This window comes from Ambystoma mexicanum, chromosome 9 (assembly GCF_040938575.1).
Source record: "Ambystoma mexicanum isolate Mex_15411 chromosome 9, UKY_AmexF1_1, whole genome shotgun sequence".
Taxonomy (NCBI): Eukaryota; Metazoa; Chordata; class Amphibia; order Caudata; family Ambystomatidae; genus Ambystoma; species Ambystoma mexicanum.
This window is the reverse complement of record NC_090931.1, coordinates 492,171,212-492,191,019: the sequence shown is the minus strand read 5'-3', so window position 1 is coordinate 492,191,019 and position 19,808 is coordinate 492,171,212. Positions and strand designations below refer to the sequence as shown.

General features: G+C 46.0%; 1 protein-coding gene across 4 annotated transcripts in view; it reads left to right on the top strand.

Moving 5' to 3' along the window:
- Positions 1–2,455: 2,455 nt before the first annotated feature.
- The window catches only part of PITPNM3 (PITPNM family member 3), a 6,156,742-nt gene continuing 6,139,389 nt past the window's right edge, over positions 2,456–19,808 (top strand). For 2 of the 4 annotated variants that reach the window (XM_069615036.1, XM_069615037.1), the window contains exon 1: positions 2,456–2,936. In XM_069615036.1, the coding sequence (XP_069471137.1) occupies positions 2,915–2,936 (22 nt within the window). In that variant the 5' untranslated portion in view covers positions 2,456–2,914. The other 2 variants (XM_069615040.1, XM_069615041.1) reach the window with 2 other exon arrangements.

The following is a 19,808-nucleotide window of genomic DNA, read 5'->3' as shown; positions in this document are numbered from 1 at the left end:
CAACTCATACTCCATTTTCTGGGACTGACTACTGTCTCCCAAAACATGTAAAGTTGCCATTGACTTTATTAGTCTTTTAAAATCCACAGACCCAGTACAAACCATCTTACATGGAGTACTGGAAAGGGTTAATACGTATCCCTAGTTGTCTGTTTCTCTTGGAGCATTGTTTTGCTCCCTTTTCATCAAGACTAGGCTGGTGGCAGTGGTAACTACCCTATTTTTCCTATCGCGGTTATCTTAAATAACCTTGGTAGTGTTTTAGGCTATCTTGGTAGCCTCGAACTTAAACCCGCTAGATCATATAAGTTTTAGTACGGTTGCGGCTGGGTTTATTTGCCATTTCTTTTTGAAAATATCTTTCTCGTGTTTCACTCTGTGCGCCAAACCAGGTTTGGTTCCTTTGTTCACCGTCTTTTCGCAGGCTTCTTACCAGAAGCCCTCCTTAGGCGCCTGAAAGTCTGGGTAGGCAGGATGTGAGGGAGGGGTTTGAGGACCCCTGCCATGGGTTCCCTTGGTAACCCAAGTCGCACTCTTGTTTGATTGGCTAGGTGACTGTCCCGCCAGGACAGCCACCATGCTGTGTGATTGACAGCCAGGCTGTGTGAATGGGGGAAAACTGCATAAAAAGCAGGTCTCTGGGTCTGGAAAGGCAGAGTCACCACTGGAACGAAATAACCGACAAGGAGCTGATGGAAGAGGACACCTACAACGACTGAACCGGCCGGTGAAGTCCTGCTGCAGGTCAGAATCTTTAAACTCCAACAACAGAGAAGATCCTCCAGGAATCTTCTTCCCCTGAGCTGGTGGGACCAACCAGTTCAACCAAACTGCAAGCCAGGACTCCCTCCTCTGGTCGAATTGGCTGTACAGAGCTACAGTGGGTCGGATAGCCAGGAAGGTCGGATCCTGCTTAGGTTTTAAGGAGCACACCTTTTATTTGTTGCTTTGCTCTGCTGCTGGTTTCTTCCCTGGGCAGTGCAGGACCCTCCAGTTTTCCTACTTCATGTCAGTCCGACGGTCGCGTCAAGAACCGTGAGCCTGCAGCAACTGCCAGGAACGTCCGCCTCAGCTACAGCTTCTTCTCCATTAAATGATACTGTGCAAATCCGGTTGTTCGTTTCGTTCAGCCATGGTGAAGGTGTGTGAAACCTTTCTCCAATCCGAGGGCATGTCTACTCTTTAAACTAACTTTTCTGCTGACCAACTACATCCGGAACTCTTGGCAAAGACTTAACCACGAACTACCCTGAACTGTGTGATCTTGAGCAAAAGACTTTTGTCCTATTGACTTTGGTCCTAAGCCGGTTTGATCTGATCCTATCACTATAGTTCCTCTTTCTAGATTGCCCTGCTTACTTACCTGTTGGTGCTGCTCAATTTATATCTAACTTTGTCTTTCCTTCCCTTTTTAAATTGTTTGAGTGCCATTTTCCTCACACTTCGTTTATGAGCTTAACTTGTCCAAAATCTATTGGGAGTGGTGTGGTGTATCAAGACTGTGATTTTTCAAATGCTTTACTTTGGTGAGATGTTATACAACTGATGTGTAAATAAATGTATATTCTTTGACTCAGAAACCTTGAATCAGTGTTTGTTTGAATCATAGTAATTGCTGTCCTTTGTGTAACTATTGATACTGCTCACTTACTCTTGAGATAAGTCTGGCTGCTCAGCCATCACTACCACTTTACTGTGTAGTACAGGCTTGTACCAAAGGTGAATTTGTACTGTCTCTTGTAGTCTTGGTTGTGTGTGGTGTTCCCAAAGGGTACTGCATATAATTCTGCCTAACACGTTGCAGCGTGCAAGTAAGAAGGCTAACTTCCGGGTAGAGGGGACACAATGTATATCTCTAGGCTGACCATGGTCAAAAGATTACTCTGGGGTTACAGATCGAATGACCTATGGAACATAATTGGCTATGCTTGTCTGGTAATTCGTTATGCAAGCCATAATTTTGCCACTTGAAAATGAAAAGCAAATCAAAGAAACCGGAGCTCTGGAGTTTTTTTTTCTTCACCCAGACCACCATGCTCTAAGATAGTGTGTGTTTCATATGAACCTGCATGAATGAGTGCGTTTCCTGCTGCATGTTATTTTTCTGTCAGTAGCCCAGCAGTGTGTGTACGTGTTTCTCGCCCTGGGGCGCAGTGCCCTTCAGCATATGTTCCCCCAAGTTGTATTTAAAGCGTAGCCCGCAGGGCATGTGCCGCTGTGCCCCTGTGCGTCAAACCACCCTTCCCCGCAGGTGGCGTGCAAGTCGGTTGTGAATGTTTGTATGTCAGTGTGCCTCAAAACGTATGCAACAGGGCGGTGTCCCACGACGCGCCTCCTTTTTTGCATGGTATTTATTTAACGACGTGTCTCGCAGTGTAGCCTGCAGCTACCCGCTCTCCCCCTTACATCATGCAGTATGTTTTGTCTCTGTTCTCAAGGTGTGCCCTCCATGTTATGCCTGTGAGGGACAGGAATCTTGGTGTGTTGCACTGTGTGTATATGTGCGCGAAACGTATAGAAATGTGTGTAGGATCAACCCTGCCTTTGTCTACCACTGTGCCCCGCAAGGGTCCCGTAGACGGTGTGTTTATCTGACACTTCGTGCTACAGGGGTGTGTGTGTCTCGCACTGTGCCGTGCAGTGGTTGTGTGTGTCTCTCGTACTGTGCACTGCCGCTCGTCTGTGTGCCATACGGTTTTCCGCCTGCTCATTCACGCTTGTTCAGGCTGACAAGAGACATCCCCTCTCCCATCCCTCGTAGCCACCAGAGGCAGCCAAAGGAAGTAAATCCGCAGGAGGAGAGAGATTTGAAGCCCGTGTGCTCTGAAATCTGCTCCGAAATGAGCGTCGTGAGTCGGGAAAAGTGAACTGGAAAGACGGCTGTGCAGGAGGAGGTAGGGGCCGTCGTGGGGACATGGCTGCATCATCAGGTCCAGGTAAAGGGAAAGGCACGTACGTAACGGTGGCATCCATACCTGGTGCTGCAGAGCGCGTGGAATGAAAAACAAGGAGCACTGCAAACTGTTGCAAAACGCGGATCGTCAGGGGTTAAGAAACGTCAGTGTTTTTATGAACACTGCATGGATTCCCCAGGGTATGCTGGCGGAGGTGGGTGCCATATCCATGTTTAGATGGTACTGCTTGTCTGTCATTGGCCCTACATACAGAGGTACCCTGGCACCGGCTGGTGGTCACTGTCTGTCTCTGTTGGTTATGGTAGAGATGTTCATGTGCTGTTGGAGATAGCTGGCATTGTTTGGTGGGAAATGTCAATCTTAGAATGGCGTTTGGGAGATTCTCCGGCAGAATGTGCTGGGCACAATCAGTATGTATCTAGGTTAGGGTGAATCCCTGCCAGTGTTTGCAAGACAATGCCTGCCTCTTTATTCGTGTAGGGAAATTCCTTAGCAGCGGTCGGAGGGTATTGTCTGTCGCTGGCTGTGCTCGGTATATTTCATGGCAGTATTGCCACTATCTGTTTTTGTCTGCAGGTGTTTGATGGACGACGTCTGTCTGTCTCTGGATACTTGGGCAGTGACAGTGACCACGCAGCGCTTTGTGGATGTACAGGCAGTTCTTGGCTGGGCACAGTCCAGCATTGGCTGGGCGGCCAGTTTCCTGGCGCTTTTTGGTCGGTACTCGGTCAGCAAGTGCCCGCCCAACCGCACCCGTGCACTGATTTCATGTCGGTGGACGTGTAGGCCCTGTCTATCGATCTTTCTGAATGCACGCCTTGGCATGTGTGAGGAAAGACCACCTGACCATGCTTGATGGGCGCAGCCTGTTTCCCCCATAATACTGAGGCAGATACCCTGGAATTGTTGAGTAGGCGCCCGCCTCAGATTTCACGGGCTATTTACAATGCCCTTTCGGTTTCCCTAGTTAATACTGAGTGAATTGAAGAGCACAAGGTTGGACACAAGCTGCATTGCATTGTAATCAAAGCGTGTAATGAGAATCGGAGAGAGCAATCTGCAGGGAAGAGTATCCGCAAGTTCGGAAATGTTCATCAAATGCATATGTGTATAGTAAATGCAATGACTTTTACAGATACACTTAAACCGGCTTTACCGCCCTGCTATTGTTTCAAATGTGTTTCGATTTTTCAGACGTCCCTTTCCAATAAATGCAGTACGTCATAGCTGCAACAGTCCATAACTGCTGAACCCATATGCATGCAATTTGTATGGGTCGAACCCTTACCCTCACCAGTAATAAGTTGGAGCACAAGTTTATCAAGTGTTGGCAATCAAAGGCCGTAGGATTTTATTGTGCAGATATGGTTATGGAATAACAATAATCACATATTATAATAATATCATACTTTTGGGCACCGGGTACTGAGGTTACCCCCTCTGGCCCGTGCCGCCTTATTGTCCCACGACTTGTAGTGGTCACCGTACAGTGTCCTTCTTCGTTTTTTCTTTGTTCTTCTCCCTTCTTTTGTAGGGTGGGTGGGTTTTGTGGTAAAGAAACAAAGATTGGAGGACGCTGAGTGCACAGTGAACCTTCTGTTTGTTTGGGTCCCTGTTCAGGGTCCACAAACAAGTAGGAGGTCATTACAACCCAGGCGCTAATTGCCCAACTTTACCACCATGGTGTAAACTACGTTTACACCATGGTGGATGGCGGATTTACCGCCCCATTCCAAGGTGAGTGGGGCGGTAAATCCCCATTTCCCATTTTCCCTTCCCCATTCCCATTTTTGCCCCATAGGGCATAATGGGAGTGGGGAAGGCGCTAATTACGCCACCGTAAATTACGGTGGCGTAATTAGCATCATGGCAGGTTAGCACCATGGATTTTAACGGCTGCTAAAAGCAGCCGTTAAAATCAGAATAGGCGTTAAGGGTTAACGACGGCGTTAACCCTTAACGCCTGGGTCGTAATGAGGCCCGTAGTGTTTTCTTAGAGCGTGCTGCTCTTATTTATAAGACCCAGGTGTTCCCTGGGTCTTTGATGTGCATAGTGGGGGAGCTGTAGTCCAGCCCCCAGGCCGGCGTATCCGACTGTCTAGGCCCCCAGATGGGGGGCAGGTCTTTGACCCTGCACCCTGCCTGATTGTTACCTTCCTGGTGCTTAGCACCTTGTTGCTTCGTGGAAGAGTGAGGTGATTGTTCACATCTCACCCTTCCCTTGCTTTTGTGTGTTGGAGACTGCGTGTCTCTCTGTCCGTGGGGGGAGAGGAGCAGTCTTGGGGGTGGGGGCTGCCCCTCTCCCTGGCCTGCCAAATGGTAACAGCAGTTACCCTGCCTCGCCTTGGCCGGACCTGCGGCATTGCCCATAACTGCTGAACCCATATGCATGCAAATTGTATGGGCCGAACCCTTACCCTCACCAGTAATAATTTAGAGCACAAGTTTGTCAAGTGTTGGCAATAAAAGGCCGTAGGATTTTAATGTGCAGATATGGTTATGGAATAACAATAATCACATGTCATAATAATATCATACTTTTGGGCACCACGTCCTGAGGTTACCCCCTCTGGCCCGTGCCACCACACACGGGCAGGTTGCCGGCTGACCATGTTCCCCCGAAAGTGTCTCTACTGGCAACCCCTGGAGGCTAGGGTAGCTGTGATTTCACAAAAGAAATGTTCCATGCCCTGGTTTGATAGGTGGGTGACGCCTTTAAGAAAAAGATCTGGGTCACCCAAGGTGATGGCCGGGTGTTTTATGAAACCCAGGCCTCTTGCTATACAGAATGTCTCCAGCCCCCTGTTCAGTTTCCTTCTAGAAATGTCTACTGATTTGTAACAATTGGCCCCCTGCCATTTCTTTCTGGGCAGGATGGCCGAGAAGTACATTTCTGTGTCCCTTCAGTTGTGCGAAATGCCAGCTAAGGAGGAGCAAATTTCTTCAAGTAGTTTTCTCCTTCCTGCAGTCACCAGGTCGTTGCCCCCTAGGTGTACTATCAGGAATTCTGGCGGGTCTCTGTATGCGACCAGCTCTGCTGGTGTGTCGTGGATGTCGGCCCAGAGAAGACCTCTGTATCCCCACCAGGAAGCTATGATGTTCCTAAAGGGTGGTCCCTCTTTGGTTTCTTCTGCCCATCAGCCTGTCCTGAAGACAAATGAGTGACCGACTATCCATGCTGATCGGAGTGGTGTCCTCTACCTGTCTGTTGTTTCTGGAGGGGTAGAGATAAAAAGAAAGAAGGGGGGGCTATATTAGCTGTGGTCTGATGTATCTTTTGTAGCAAACTGACTTCCATCCCCCTATGTTTTTTAGTTGTTCTGGTGCCAGGCCTCCTTGCCATGCTGAGGTGGCGGCCCCGATTCTAAAGGAATGGGTGCCAAACTCTTTAGGATCCCATCCTGCTTTGCTGATTGCTTTCATCAGCACCACTTTGAATTGGTAGCGACTTAGTGCCGAGGCATCCTTGTGAATTAAGAACCCCCCCTCCACTCTTGGCCTTTGAGCGCAGTAGAGGTTGGTGATGCACACCGGGCAGTTTGCTGCATCATCAATGCAGCAAATGTTGATGGTTCTTTTGGCCCCCGTTTTGGACTGTTGGATGTCTATGCTGACGTTGTCTTGTCTGACCCTGGCCTCCATGATGCCTAACCCATTGTTGGCTTTGGTGCTCTAGGCGATGAGTTCCCCTACCCGGAAGGCCCCAAAGTACGTTAGAAAAAATGCTGTTTTAAATAGCATGGTCTCATAGGGGTGCCAGCATATGGCCTCCAGTTGCTCTGCTATTTTTACTAGTTTGTTGAAATCTAGGGGGCGGCGGTTGTCTACCTGGGGTCCCCCTGTTCTGCCCCAGCCTTTCATGGCGTAGGAGATCAGAACGTTCTGGGTGGGTCTGAGTCTCCCCGTATTTTTGAAAAATATGAAATTACTACCAGGTGTCTTTTTGGCCAGTCTCTCTTGAAACCCTGATTATGCGCTCATTTAAAAAATATTTCTATGTCTTTAATCGTTATTAGTTCTACGTGGTCTAAACCTGTGTCTTTGAATACTGTTTGTAGGCATGTACTGTACTGAGCTGTGGTAGTGCTTGCCAGCGCCTTTTCTGCCATCTCTGTTGGGAACCCCGTGCCAGGGTTCATGTTCTCTGTGGATAGCGTGATGTTGGCACCCGTTTTTGAGGTGCCTGGTTCTTGTTGGGCATCCTGGCCTGGGCTCACTAGCGCTGGCGTTGATGCCATTTTTCTTAATTTCCCATTATTGAACAGCATTCTGCTGGTATTGCCGTCATCTTTTTTTGGGCGTGTGGTGCTAGCTCCCGGAATCTTGGCCACTGAAAGCGAGATAAAGCATCTGCAATATTATTGTCTGCTCCAGCGATGTGCTTTGCTTTGATTACAATGTTTTCCTGCAGTGTGACTGCTGTAATGGCTCGTAGGACTTTCAGCACTAAATGGCATTTGGTAGATCTTCTGTTTATGGAGCCTACCACAGCCATGTTGTCACACCAGACCAAGAGTTCAGTGTTAGCTAGCTGCCTGCCCCAGATGTGTATGGTTAGCCAAATGGGAAATATTTTTAGGAGGGTGATGTTCTTTGTCCACCTTGCCGTTTGCCATGATTTGGGTCAAGTATGGCTCCAAACCCCCTGCTCCCGGCTGCATCAGTGAAGAGGACCCTTTTTGCCCATTTATTCAATGGCGTGCGCCAAAGTGAGGTCCCGTTGAAGTTTCTGAGGAAATTCCCCCAATCTTCCAGATCCCAGATCTTGTTTTACCTCTTTGCCTAGCCGGATGTGTAAATGGGGTTTGGTGTATGATTTGATTTTTAGTTCTAGACATCTGGAGAATATCTTCCCCCGGGGAATGATTCTGGCAGCAAAGTTGAGACTTCCCACCAGTGACTGGATTTCTTTTACTGTGGCCTTGTCTTTTGTTGTTAGGCCTTGTATTTTTTCCAATAGCTCTGCTATCTTGGTTTTTGGCATTCTGCATTAGCCCCGTGCAGAATCTATTTCAATACCCAGAAAGGTTATGTTGGTGGCTGGTTTGGTCGTCTTCTCTGTTGCAAGGGGGATGCCCCACTGTGTCTTTCTAACTTGGCCAGTGCTCTACTGCATTCTTCAGAATTTGCTGGTCCAATTACCATGAAGTCATCAAGGTAGTGTACTATTTTGGCGCCTGGTCTCTGTTTTTGGAATGCCCATTGGAAAAAAGAGCTGAACTGCTCAAATAGGGCGCAGGATACTACGCGTCCCATGGGGAGGCATCTGTCTATATAGAATTTGTTTTTGAAAGTAAACCCTAGCCATTGCTGAGAGTCTGGGTGGACAAGCAGCAATCTGAAAGCAGATTCAATGTCTAATTTGTCCATAAGGGCGTTCGTACCACACTCCTGTATGAGTCTCACTGCTTCTTGGAAGTGTGTGTAGGATACCGCAGATTCTGTGTGCGGGATGCCATCGTTCAGTGATTGGCCTTTTGGGTAGGACAGGTGGTGGATTAGCCTCATTTTTCCGGGTTCTTTTTTTGGGGACCAGACCCAGTGGGGAGACTATGTACACCGTGAAGGGCATGGATCCCAGGGGCCTGCAATCCTGCCCAGTAGTAGTTCCTTCTTAATTTTGGTTTCTACCATTTCTGGGTTGTCCATGGCTGATTTCAGGTTTTTGGGGATTTTTTGTGTCCCTGTCCCCTTGAAAGGAATGATGAAACCCTTGGTGAAACCTTGCAGGATAGCCCTGCTGGTTTCTTTGTCTGGGTAGTTCCTCAACGCATCTCTAAAGTTGTTAGGGTTGATGGGGGTTCTACCTGGTTCCAAAAGTGGGGTTGGTTGGGGGGGGGTTGCTGCTAGGCTTTTGTATTTTTGGCTGGGAGTCTGGTGCAATTGCTTGCTGCATGGTCACCGTTGCAGTTGGTGCACGTGTGTTTGTACCAGCATTCCTTCCCCCAGTTGCACTGGGTTTTTCCAAAGTTCCTGCATGGGATATTGGCTTTGGCGGAGTGGTTTTTGTTCTGCTTGTGGGCATTAGACTTAGCCGCCCATGGCTGGTTCTTCCGAAAGGGATGCTGTCCCTTCGTGTATTTTTCATTTTCAGAATTTCTGGGGCCCTGTGAATTTCTGTTGTTTTTGGGTATTGCTTGGGTGGCCTCTTCCTCCGCGGGAGGCTCAGCGTTGAGCATGTATAAATAGTTTTGTACCTCGTCCCATTCTATGGCTGGCCTCTCTGACACGCCTGAATCTAATATCATATGCTAGCCAGGTTTTTCCCCTTTGTGCTATTTTTACTTCTCTGATTTTGTCCATGTATGCCCATAGTTTTTTACCATCCTCTGGGAATTTTTCCTCGTCGATAGTTGCCAGGATGGTGAAAGATTGTAACCAATTGTTCCAGTTTTGTTCTACCTGGGCGTTCCTAGCTATGGCTTTTTCCTCTATCTTTTTGGGACCCCTAAAAGCATCTCTCCCTTTGCGTTGGGCTTCTATAAGTGAAAAGATTTTGATGAACTCCTTCGCCCAAATGGCTTCTTTGATTGTAATGTCAATGTTCCATGCCAGGCATCTTTTGTATCTGTTCAGGATTTGTGTTTGGAAGGATTTCAGCTTTAGGTCTGGTTGGGCGCTGCTGATCATAACCATGTCTGATGGGTTGTTGCTGTTTCCCCCTGTCCGCCCTGGTGTGTTTGCACTGGGGTTTGCCCATGCTTTCAGTGCACCTGTCGGATCTGGTGTTGCCACTGTTGGTGCAAGTGGACTTGTGGTGGCTGCTGTTGGTGCTGTTGTTGTGAGGGGCAAGGGTGCTGTTGGGGGTGGTGACATAGGTGTTGTTGATATTGCTATGGGTGGTGGGGGGGTCTATAATGATGTCGGGTTCAAGTGGTATGGTGGGGCTTGGGAAACCAGTCCCTCCTGGGGGAGGTGGCTGTTTACCCCTGATTTCAAGCAATAATTGTTGCATTTCACTCATGTTTGACCATAATTGTGACAGTTTTTAGTTTTTGTTACCTTTTCCCATGCTCTCTGTTGACTTTCTTTTCTTTGTTCGTGGTGGGTCGTCCTCCTGGCCTGGTGGCAAGTCTACCCCTTCTTTTGGTAGGCCGTATATGTTTTCCCTGACCCGTGCCCAGCCATAATGTTCGGCTGCCTCAATTGCTACCAACAAGTGGCATGATTTGGGCTTCTGTGGTGGGGTTGCGGGTTCTTGTGGTTTTTGTTTGGGAGCCATTATTCTTTGCCTGTTTGAGTAAAAGAATTGCAAATACTTTATTCCTTTTTGAACTTTGTGCGATTGCCTGTCTTTGTGAACACGTGACTAATAATTCACCATTTGGCTTACTTGTTCGTGCAATAAAATGTATATATGCACAAAAATGTTTGTCTATGCTTGCTGTTTACTTTGGGTAACTGGCTGTTGTTGTGCCTGTATCTTCCAACTTCATGCTCTTTTCTGCTATACTGTTTTAGTATAATGAACAAACCCCTTAACAAGTATCAAATGGACTCTGAACATTCATTGATTTGTGGATAATTATTACCCACGGTGTGTGGAGCTTATTTATTGAACTCGGAAGGCTGAAAGGCTGAGTTTGGCCTGCCGGGATTCGAACCTGCATCAGCAGGCTCTGCCCGGATGTCGAGGCGAGCGCTCTACTTGCTGTGCCACTTGGCTGGCTGCATGACATGTGGGGTTTGCAGCTGCTTTATGCTTTCTGCACCTTTACCCACACAACCCTTACAGGGTTAACATTTTCACGTGTTCCTGCACCCAAAAAATGATGGCTTGCTGTTTCTACTCCGGCCGCCTCCCGTGTTCCTGTTAATCTTATAATTTGTTATAAATATGTAAATCAAAATGAGAAATATTGAATGTCGTCTGTGAAATTATGCATTGAAGTCGACCACAGGGCTCGAACCGCAGTCGTCAGGTTTGTAAGCGGGGCACTTCACCACTGCGCTGTATAACCTGATGGCAACAAATGTTGTTTCTAGGCATTTAAAAAATCAGCCACGTTATCGCAGACCATGTTGCTATGTGTTGCCTTGCTTCCAAATGGAAGCGAAAATAATGGAGTTCCCTCCTGCGGCCTATGAGCCCCCTCCTGTCTAGTTGGGTCAGCTGCGTAAGAGCAGGCCTATTTGTTTTGCGGCGGAGGCTTAGTCTATTTCATTCAGCCACGCTGTTAATGAGCAGCGGGCACCACTGCTTCTGCCTGGCGCCGCATCTGATTTACTTGAAATAATGTTGCAATGTCGCTGCAGCGCCGGGTTCCTTCCTTCGCGCTTTACTCCGACCGCTCCTGCTTCAGCTTCACGACTCCCTGGAAGAGCACAGCTGGGCCTCACACGTTGATTGTTTTTCCACGCTACGGTGAAGCGGGGAAGCCGAAAGGGATTAATTTGAACAGTACAATTTTCAAAGCAGAGGAAGTGACACCGCGAGTACGTCAAACACCAGAAATAAAGAAGTACACAATGCTGAGTGCACAGCAAACGTGATAAGTAAAGAAACAAAGATTGGAGGACGCTGAGTGCACAGTGAACCTCCTGTTTGTTTGGGTCCCCGTTCAGGGTCCACAAACAAGTATTGTTTTCTTAGAGCATTCTGCTCTTATTTATAAGACCCACGGGAGCCCCCAGGCCAGTGTATATGACTGTCTAGGCCCCCAGGAGGGGGGGCAGGTCTTTGACCCTCCGCCCTGCCTGATTGTTACCTTCCTGGTGCTTAGAACCTTGTTGCTTCGTGGAAGGGTGAGGTGATTGTTCACACCTCACCCTTCCCTTGCTTTTGTGTGTCAGAGACTGCATGTCTCTGTGTCCATGAGGGGAGAGAAGCAGGCTTGGGGGTGGGAGCTGCCCCTCTCCTTGGGCTGCCAAATGATAACAGCAGTTACCCAACCTCGCCTTGGGCGGCCCTGCAGCATTGCCCAAACTTGGCCCCCGAGCCCCAATGCATGTGCATTCGCTCCCCCTTCAGGCCCTTGTCGAAACATTTGATTTCTGCTGCCCACCACCCCTACCGCCCATTTGTCCCCATTAACAATTACCAAGCGGGCAATACTTTGTGGACAGAAAATCTGTAGCTGCTTTTTTAGGCAGGAGGTAACTTACAGGTGTTCAGTTTCGGCTACACAGCATCAGGGTTCTACGCTGAGCTGGCGCCTTTACATCTCTATACCCTTCACCCCTTGATGATCTCCTCCTTGCGATTGGCGGCCATACTTCATACCTCTTAAACATCTACTTCCCAGGTGTCTTGACCTCTTCAGCGGTTACTAATTTCCCCAGGTTTCTTGTCCTCTTACGCAGTTAATAAATTCCCTCAGGTTTCGTGGCCTCTTATTCAGTGCCCCATTTTCCAAGGTGTCTTGACCTTTTGTGCAGTTACTCATTTCTCCATGTGTTTTGGCCTCTTACAGTTGCTCATTGTTACTCTCGCACTTTTAAAGACGTGTATAGTCGCGTTATAAATGCCATATCATAGATCATATCATTTCTCCAGGTGTCTTGATCTTTTACCTGATCACTTAATTCCGTGGGGGTCTTGATCCCTTAACCACTTACTCCTTCAGCCACCCCCCACCCCCCTCAGGTCTTGCCTTCTTATCCAATAACGATTTCCCCCGGATCTGTACCTCTTAAACAATACTAATTTCCCCCAAATGCCTTGATCTTTACCCAATTACTCCTTTCCCTCATGCATCTTGTACTTTAATCCAATTCCTTGTTTCCACAGGTGTCTTGACCCCTTATCCACATACTCTCTTGCCCCTGACATGGAGCCCTTATGTAATTGGTAATTTCCCCAGGTGGCTTAACCTCTTAACCCAATGACTGTCTACCCAGGTGGCATGTACTCTTAATCAATTGATCCTTTCCACCAGGTGGATTTCCCTCTTACACCCTTGTACCTTTTCCCAAGTCAGTTGCCTTCTTATGTAACCTGCTTCCCTGGATCTTGAGACCTCTTACTGATCATTGCGCTCCCTGCTCTCCTGACTGCCTACCACATCCCTTAGTTTCCTCCGATCTCCCGACCGCTTACTCTTTTACTTGTTTCCCCGTTTTCCAACCACTGTCCTTTACTACCTCGCCAGCTTTTGTGCCCTCGTCCAGTGTCTTTGCTCCACTTTCCCTTCCCAACACAACTTATTTCTCCCAGCAAACACACCCCCTACTTCTTCCCCCCAATCCAGCTTCCCCTAATCTCGCCACCCCTTCACTCCCTCTCCATATGGCTCGTGGCTCTCCCCGGTTTGGGCCCTGGTGACAACACTTTACTTTGGTGACTGCATAGACTTTGTTGACGGCATAGTCCCTTGAGGTTCCTGTGAACACTTTCAGCCTGGATGCACCATGTACCGCCACTGCGATGACACTTCTGTAAAGAAGACCATAAAACAAAACGGACAGTTAAAGCATGTGTAAAAACATTTTCTTTGTTCGGTGTGGATGGGAGGATCGCACTCTGCCCTTGGCTGCAGGATGCACATTTGGGTGTTTCTGCTTCGTGCGCTATTTTTTTAAACCCTGGTATTTGCGGCGATCCCGATCCCACTTCCGGATCCTGGCCCTGCTACTCACCTTCTTTCATGACCCTTTCCCCCTCTCGTACCAACCCACTTGCTCCCTTCCTGGCACCCCAACCCTCCCTATGGAGTCCAGTGACCAAATAGAGGAACAGGGCCAAAGGCGTAAGGTTACACAACTGCGAGGTGAATTGCAATATCCTTTTTTTACATATGGTAGTGGATGTTTTATTCCTTATATGTCCATACACTGTCACACCCTCTAATTCTGGCCCTGTTTTAATGTATTGTATGAGATTTTTGAGTTGTTGATGCATATAATATAATAGTGAGAGGAGTGGTGTTCTGTTGGCAGCTCCAACTCGGTATACACTGGGTGCTGAGCTTTGGTGCAAGTATCGGATCGATGTCAGACCTCGTGTGCTGTTGGTGCGGCTTATGTGTTGTTGCAGTGTTGTGAAGTGCGTGCGGGTTGTTGCGTGAGAGATGGTTATATGCGATTTTTGACTGAGATAAGTCTGCAGAAATGTTGAGAATTTGTTTTGGTTAGTGGGTTATATGACGTTTAACATGCTAACATTCAAAATTCTTTCCAAGTGTGGCACTTGCTAACCTTCACAATCCCATCAAGATGGGTGAAGGGGCTACGCCTGGCGGGGGTTTAGGTTTTGGTGCGACACACTCGCTGTTCTATTCTAACGAGTTCTAATTCTGAGGGAGTAAGTATTGTAATGTGTTTAAGAAAATTAGTTTAAGCAGTTTAATAAACTGCACCTAAATTACGTTTTCATGTTTTAAAATAAGCAATAACATGCAGATTCTTGCTCTCATGTGTTCAACTCAGCAGTGCACACAATAAATACACTACCATAAACAGTTAATGGCTGTACAATTTCACAGAAAGCGATTTTACAAGAAAGGAATTGTTAAAGCTTGTCATGGCTTTAAGTGTTGCAGTTACAGGTGGAATGCTGCAGTGTGCTGGCTCAAGAAACAGACATTGTGACGTAACAATCTATGCATAAGAACTGATTACAGGGCAGCTGTTTGGTAATTTTAACTAAACAGGTCAGTAGTAATGTCACACTAGCATGTAATACGAACTTATTTGAAGGCTTTTCCATTGGTCTTGCAGGCTGCCATGTATTATATAAAGATTAAGTATATATTTTAACACTCAGTTCTATATAGTTATCATGAATTGCACGCAAACTCACATAATTAATACAGATGCTATAGTGTGCAGCATGGTGTCATTTGGGAAAGGAAGAGGTGGAAAGACCCTGGTCAAAATTTCACTAGTCCACAAAAAATATTTCCAGTGCATCCAGTCGTGGCATAATTGTTTCTGGACAATGAACTATGCATCCCAAATGGGAAGAATGAGTAATTATACTTGCCAAGATTAAAGTCAATAGATACTAGTGGACAGTAGGTGTATACAAATCCAAATGCCAGTCACTGGATCCATTGGAAAGCATTTGTAACTGGCCACGTTAAAATCTACAGCACACATTGTGCGAAATGGCAGTAAGGGGTTGTCACATTCATACTCTATAGGTATCTTTAGTGAATAATGTGTAATGCGGAAATTACTTTTAGGAGTGCATATTGTGTGTATGGGTGCCTCTCGTGCAGCCCTCCAATCGCTCAATCATTAACAAATCACCCAGTTGAGTAGAGATCCCAGAATACCACATAGCAGTCAATAAGCTGTCACTCTGAAGCTTATTGGCGAGTGTTCCACAGCGTGAGCATCAAACATACCAGTTACAAATAAAGCTTAGCCCTGCAAAACAATGGTGAGACACAAAGCCATTGGTGTTTCCTTGGGGTAGGTGGTCTTTTGGCAGTATCATGCCCTCGGGGCATAGCAGCGGCAACACCAAAATACCTGGAAGCTAGCAATCACTCCCATCTTCCCATCCTCACCCAAGAAATAACATGTACACAACATATTTGAGAGGGTAGAACGTGGGACCCAGCTCCTATATTATGCACAACTTATTTTACAGGTGAGCCATAATTTGAACGAAACACCTTCAGTATTCTATGCTGAGCTGGTCGTACTAGCTGTAATCTGAGTAAGGAATACATTCTTATTCCTCGTAAGGGGTCTCCTGTTATGATATTGTTAATTCCAGAACCCATACCTGGGTTCGGTGCAACGTCTCCTGGAATTAGGATTCAGTTCTCGGGTGGAGAGACGTTGTGCCGAGGCCGGGGGGAACTCTCTTATCAATAAACGTATCGGAAAATCAACCGATCCCGTATTCATTTATATATGTTTATATATCCTAATTGTAAACGTAACAAGTGGTGACGAGGAGCCAGCCGTTCCGTTAAGAGAGTTCCCATGAAGTAAAGAAACCGCGGAACAGACGGCTGAACCAACATTAATTACGCCGTGACCAAGGAAAACAAACACAACTGCCGTCAATCTGAAGGTAACAGTGTTTTATTGCTGAACGAAGTATATACATACAGCAACGTTCACGGATCACCGACGTTGAAAATAAGTAGTGCATTGTTTGAAAGCGGCGTCAACTGCATTGATGAGGACAGCTTCCTGCGTACGTCCTGCCGTACGGGAGAAAAATAGAGTAAAGGACCTTGAAAACGTCCTATACCTGCCGCCATTTTAGGGAAACTACATCCATTATAACGGAGCTAGTGAACGGCTTTCCCAATATGTACGATCACAGATTGCTCTGATACTATGCGGAAAGTGAATCAGAAGGAAGTGATACATACATAAAGTCACGCTACTAAGCAGCTATACAGACACATATATCAAGACAGAGTTCACAATATAAAACACATATACCAGAAGCACTAAGGCTATTTACATGAAAAGAGGACATATGTGTGGATTATATTACAGGGTTACAGACAATTACAACATGGTGAAAATCTCACTAGAAAAGTAAATAACGAAACCATAAGAAATATTTATAATATGAGGACAATGGCTATGTGAGGAAAGAGAAGTGTGGCACAACATACATATATTGACAGCAGCAATTGACAAATACAAACCATCCACAAGCCTAAAGCCTCAACATGCAGAACATCATGGCACCAGAGAAATTTTTGGCTCAGCCTGGTTGTCCAGTTCGCCCTTGGGAACAGTGGATAGACAATTTTCAAGTGTACATGAGGGCCATCGGCGGAGCTAAATTCAATAACGACTTAAAAGAGGCTACGTTGCTAAGTTGCATAGGGGCTGAAGCATTAAGAATATTTCGAACATTACCTCATAATGCTGACATCGCAGGCGGATCTGAAGATTCCACGTCTAAATCAAGGAAGTATGAAACCGCCTTGGCAAAATTGGGAAAGCATTTTGGGAACAAAACCAATGTAGTCTTAGAAAGATATAGATTTTTTACCCGAAAACAACTTAAGAAGGAATCCATTGATATGTACATTGAAGCATTGAGAGGTCTCATATCTACATGTGAATTTACTGGAGATTGCGATGAATATCTAAGAGATCAAATTGTTCTTCATGTTGCTGACCCTAAAATACAACAGAGGTTGTGGCAAGCGAAAAATCCATCTTTGGAACAAACATTAGAGATCGCACGATCCACTGAACTGGGAGATAAATGTATGAAAGAGGTGCAAAGTAAACAAGAAGTAATTGACAAAGGGTCTATTCAAGCTATCCGAGACAGCAAAATGAATAAAGAAGAGGAAGCGCTGGTAGCCATGGTAAAAAAGTTTGTGAGATCAGATGTTAACTCAGGTTCAAGACAGAGTAATGAGATGTATTCACGATCACAAACCAATTGTGGTAGGTGTGGTTGGTACAAGCATACTAATCCAGAAAAGGACTGTCCAGCTAATGGTGCTGAATGTTTCAAATGTGGTCAGATGGGACATTATGGCAAAATGTGCAGAAGCTTTAGAGGGAAAGGAAGGAGTGTCATGCGGGGAGTTGGCAACAGAAGCTATCGCCAATCTTTTAAACGTGCCACTTCAGGTGTGAGTGCTGTTGAAAATTATCCCAGATCGGATGATATAGTGGTCATATCTACACAAATTGACGAAGAAGTGCAAATTCTGGCTTTTTCTCCTAAAGAAAAACGTATAGACTCATGGGTACCAATGGCTATTGATGGAATTGTCATACAAGTTATGGTAGATACTGGCTCCCCGTATACCATAGTTGATGAAGACACATTTCGGAAAGTTATAAAAAAAAAACCTGAAGATTTGTATATCACTAAAGTCAAAGCCACAGGGTATGGGAAGTCTCCAATAGACATAGTAGGATACACCTGGGTCCAATTAACCTTTGAAGGGAGACAAACCTACTGCAAGTTGTATGTGGCTCGTGAAGGTTTTGCCATAGTAGGTTGGTGGGAACAAGCAGCCTTAAAAATTAGGATTCATCCGGGAGAGAGCAATCCCATTATGAGTGTCGTGGACAAATGTTGCGACTCTGATGCCACCCTAGTGAAAAGTTTTCCTGAAATATTTAATGACAGGATAGGTATGCTCAAAGGTTTCAAACATCGCATCATTCTGAAGGAAGGAACCATACCAGTTGTCCATAAAGTGAGAAATATACCGGTGGGCACTAGAGAACCGTTAAAGAAAGAATCGGAAAGGTTATGCTTCCATGATATAATTGAGCCAATAGAAAGCTCGGAATGGTTGTCTCCCATTGTGATAGTGCGAAAACCTAAGGGGGACATTCAAATGTGTGTTGATTTAAGGGATTTAAACAACAGAATATGGGTTGATCGCCACCCTTTACCTAACATAGGAGAGATGCTTTCAACAATGGAACCTGCCAAATACTTTACCACGCTTGATTTATCTTCTGCATATCATCAGATTGTGTTAGAGGAAGAATCTAGACATCTCACGTCCTTCATAACTCCGTTGGGTGCTTTTCAATTCAAGAGGATGCCATTCGGATTGGCATCTGCAGGTGCTGTTTTTCAAAGACTAATGGAAATCTTGTTTGAAGGCTTAAGTGGCGTATATTTTTTTCAGGATGATATTTTGATTTCAGCTATGTCGGAAGAAGATCATGATGCCAAACTTATTGGAGTTTTGCAAATATTACAACAGAAAGGACTCACATTAAAAATTAATAAATGCTAAATAATGAAAAGATAAGTAACCTATTTGGGCCATTGTATCAATAGTGAAGGAATAAGACCCAAGGAGGGTCTGGTGGATACCATACTCAAATTGCCTGAACCATCAAACAAAGACCAGTTGAGGAGCTTGTTGGGCTTGACGGAGTATTATTCCAAATTTATTGATCACTACACGGACAGAACGAATGGAATGAGGAGTTTGATGAAAAAAGGGGTTAAATTTGAGTGGTCAGCTGAATGCAAAAGTGAATTGGATACCATCAAGACAATGATAAACAAAGCCCCCGCCTTGAAGATGTTTGACTCTAGGGCTAAATCCATCATATCAGTTGATTTAGTTTAGTTTATTATTTGTATAGCGCCGCCTGGCCCTAGGGCATCCAGGCGCTAGCGATGAATACAACAAGAATAATACAACAGAAATGTACAAACCGATTACATATTTACAAATTTACAGTCTTGGTGCATGCTAGTAAGGTAGGGCTAGGCAGTTTACGTTTCTTTGGATAGAAGCCAAGTTTTGGTGTTGTGTCTAAATCTGTGAAAGGAAGGTTCTGATCTCAGCTCGAGTGGAAGTGAATTCCAAAGTTTGGAGGCAAGCACAGGGAAGCTGGAGCCACCTGCTTTTTGGAGCTTAAATCTTGGGATATTTAAGCAATGTGTTTGAGCTGATCTGGTAGGGCGCGCTGGGGTGTGGTGATTGAGATTGTCGGATAGGTATCTGGGTGCTTGGTTAGCTAGGCATTTGTGTGAGAGTGAGATGGTTTTATATTCAATTCTTTGTGGTATGGATAGCCAATGGCAGGTGCGTCTGGCGTCCGAAATGTGTTCATGTTTGGGTATGTTCAGGGCTGCTCGCAAGGCGTTGTTTTGTATGACTTGTAGTTTGTTGATGTTTTTCTGACTGGTTCCCAAGTATAACGCATTGCAGTAGTCAACTTTGGAGAGGACTAGCGCTCTGGCTAAGGTGATGCAGTTGGATGGTGAGAGGTAAGATCTGCTGGCATTGATGAGTTTACAGGTGTAAGCAGTGGCTGATGAGATGGAATTGATCTGTCTTGTCAGTGTGAGGGAGGAGTCGAGGTAGATTCCTAGGGTTTTGACGCTGTTAGAGACGATGATGTTATTGCCGTCTATAGTGAATGCTTGATAGAGTTTGGCGAGTTTATTAAGTCTGGGTTGGGAACCTAGGAGAAGAAGCTCGGTCTTGTCGTCATTGAGGCATAGGCCATGCTTGGCCATCCATTCTT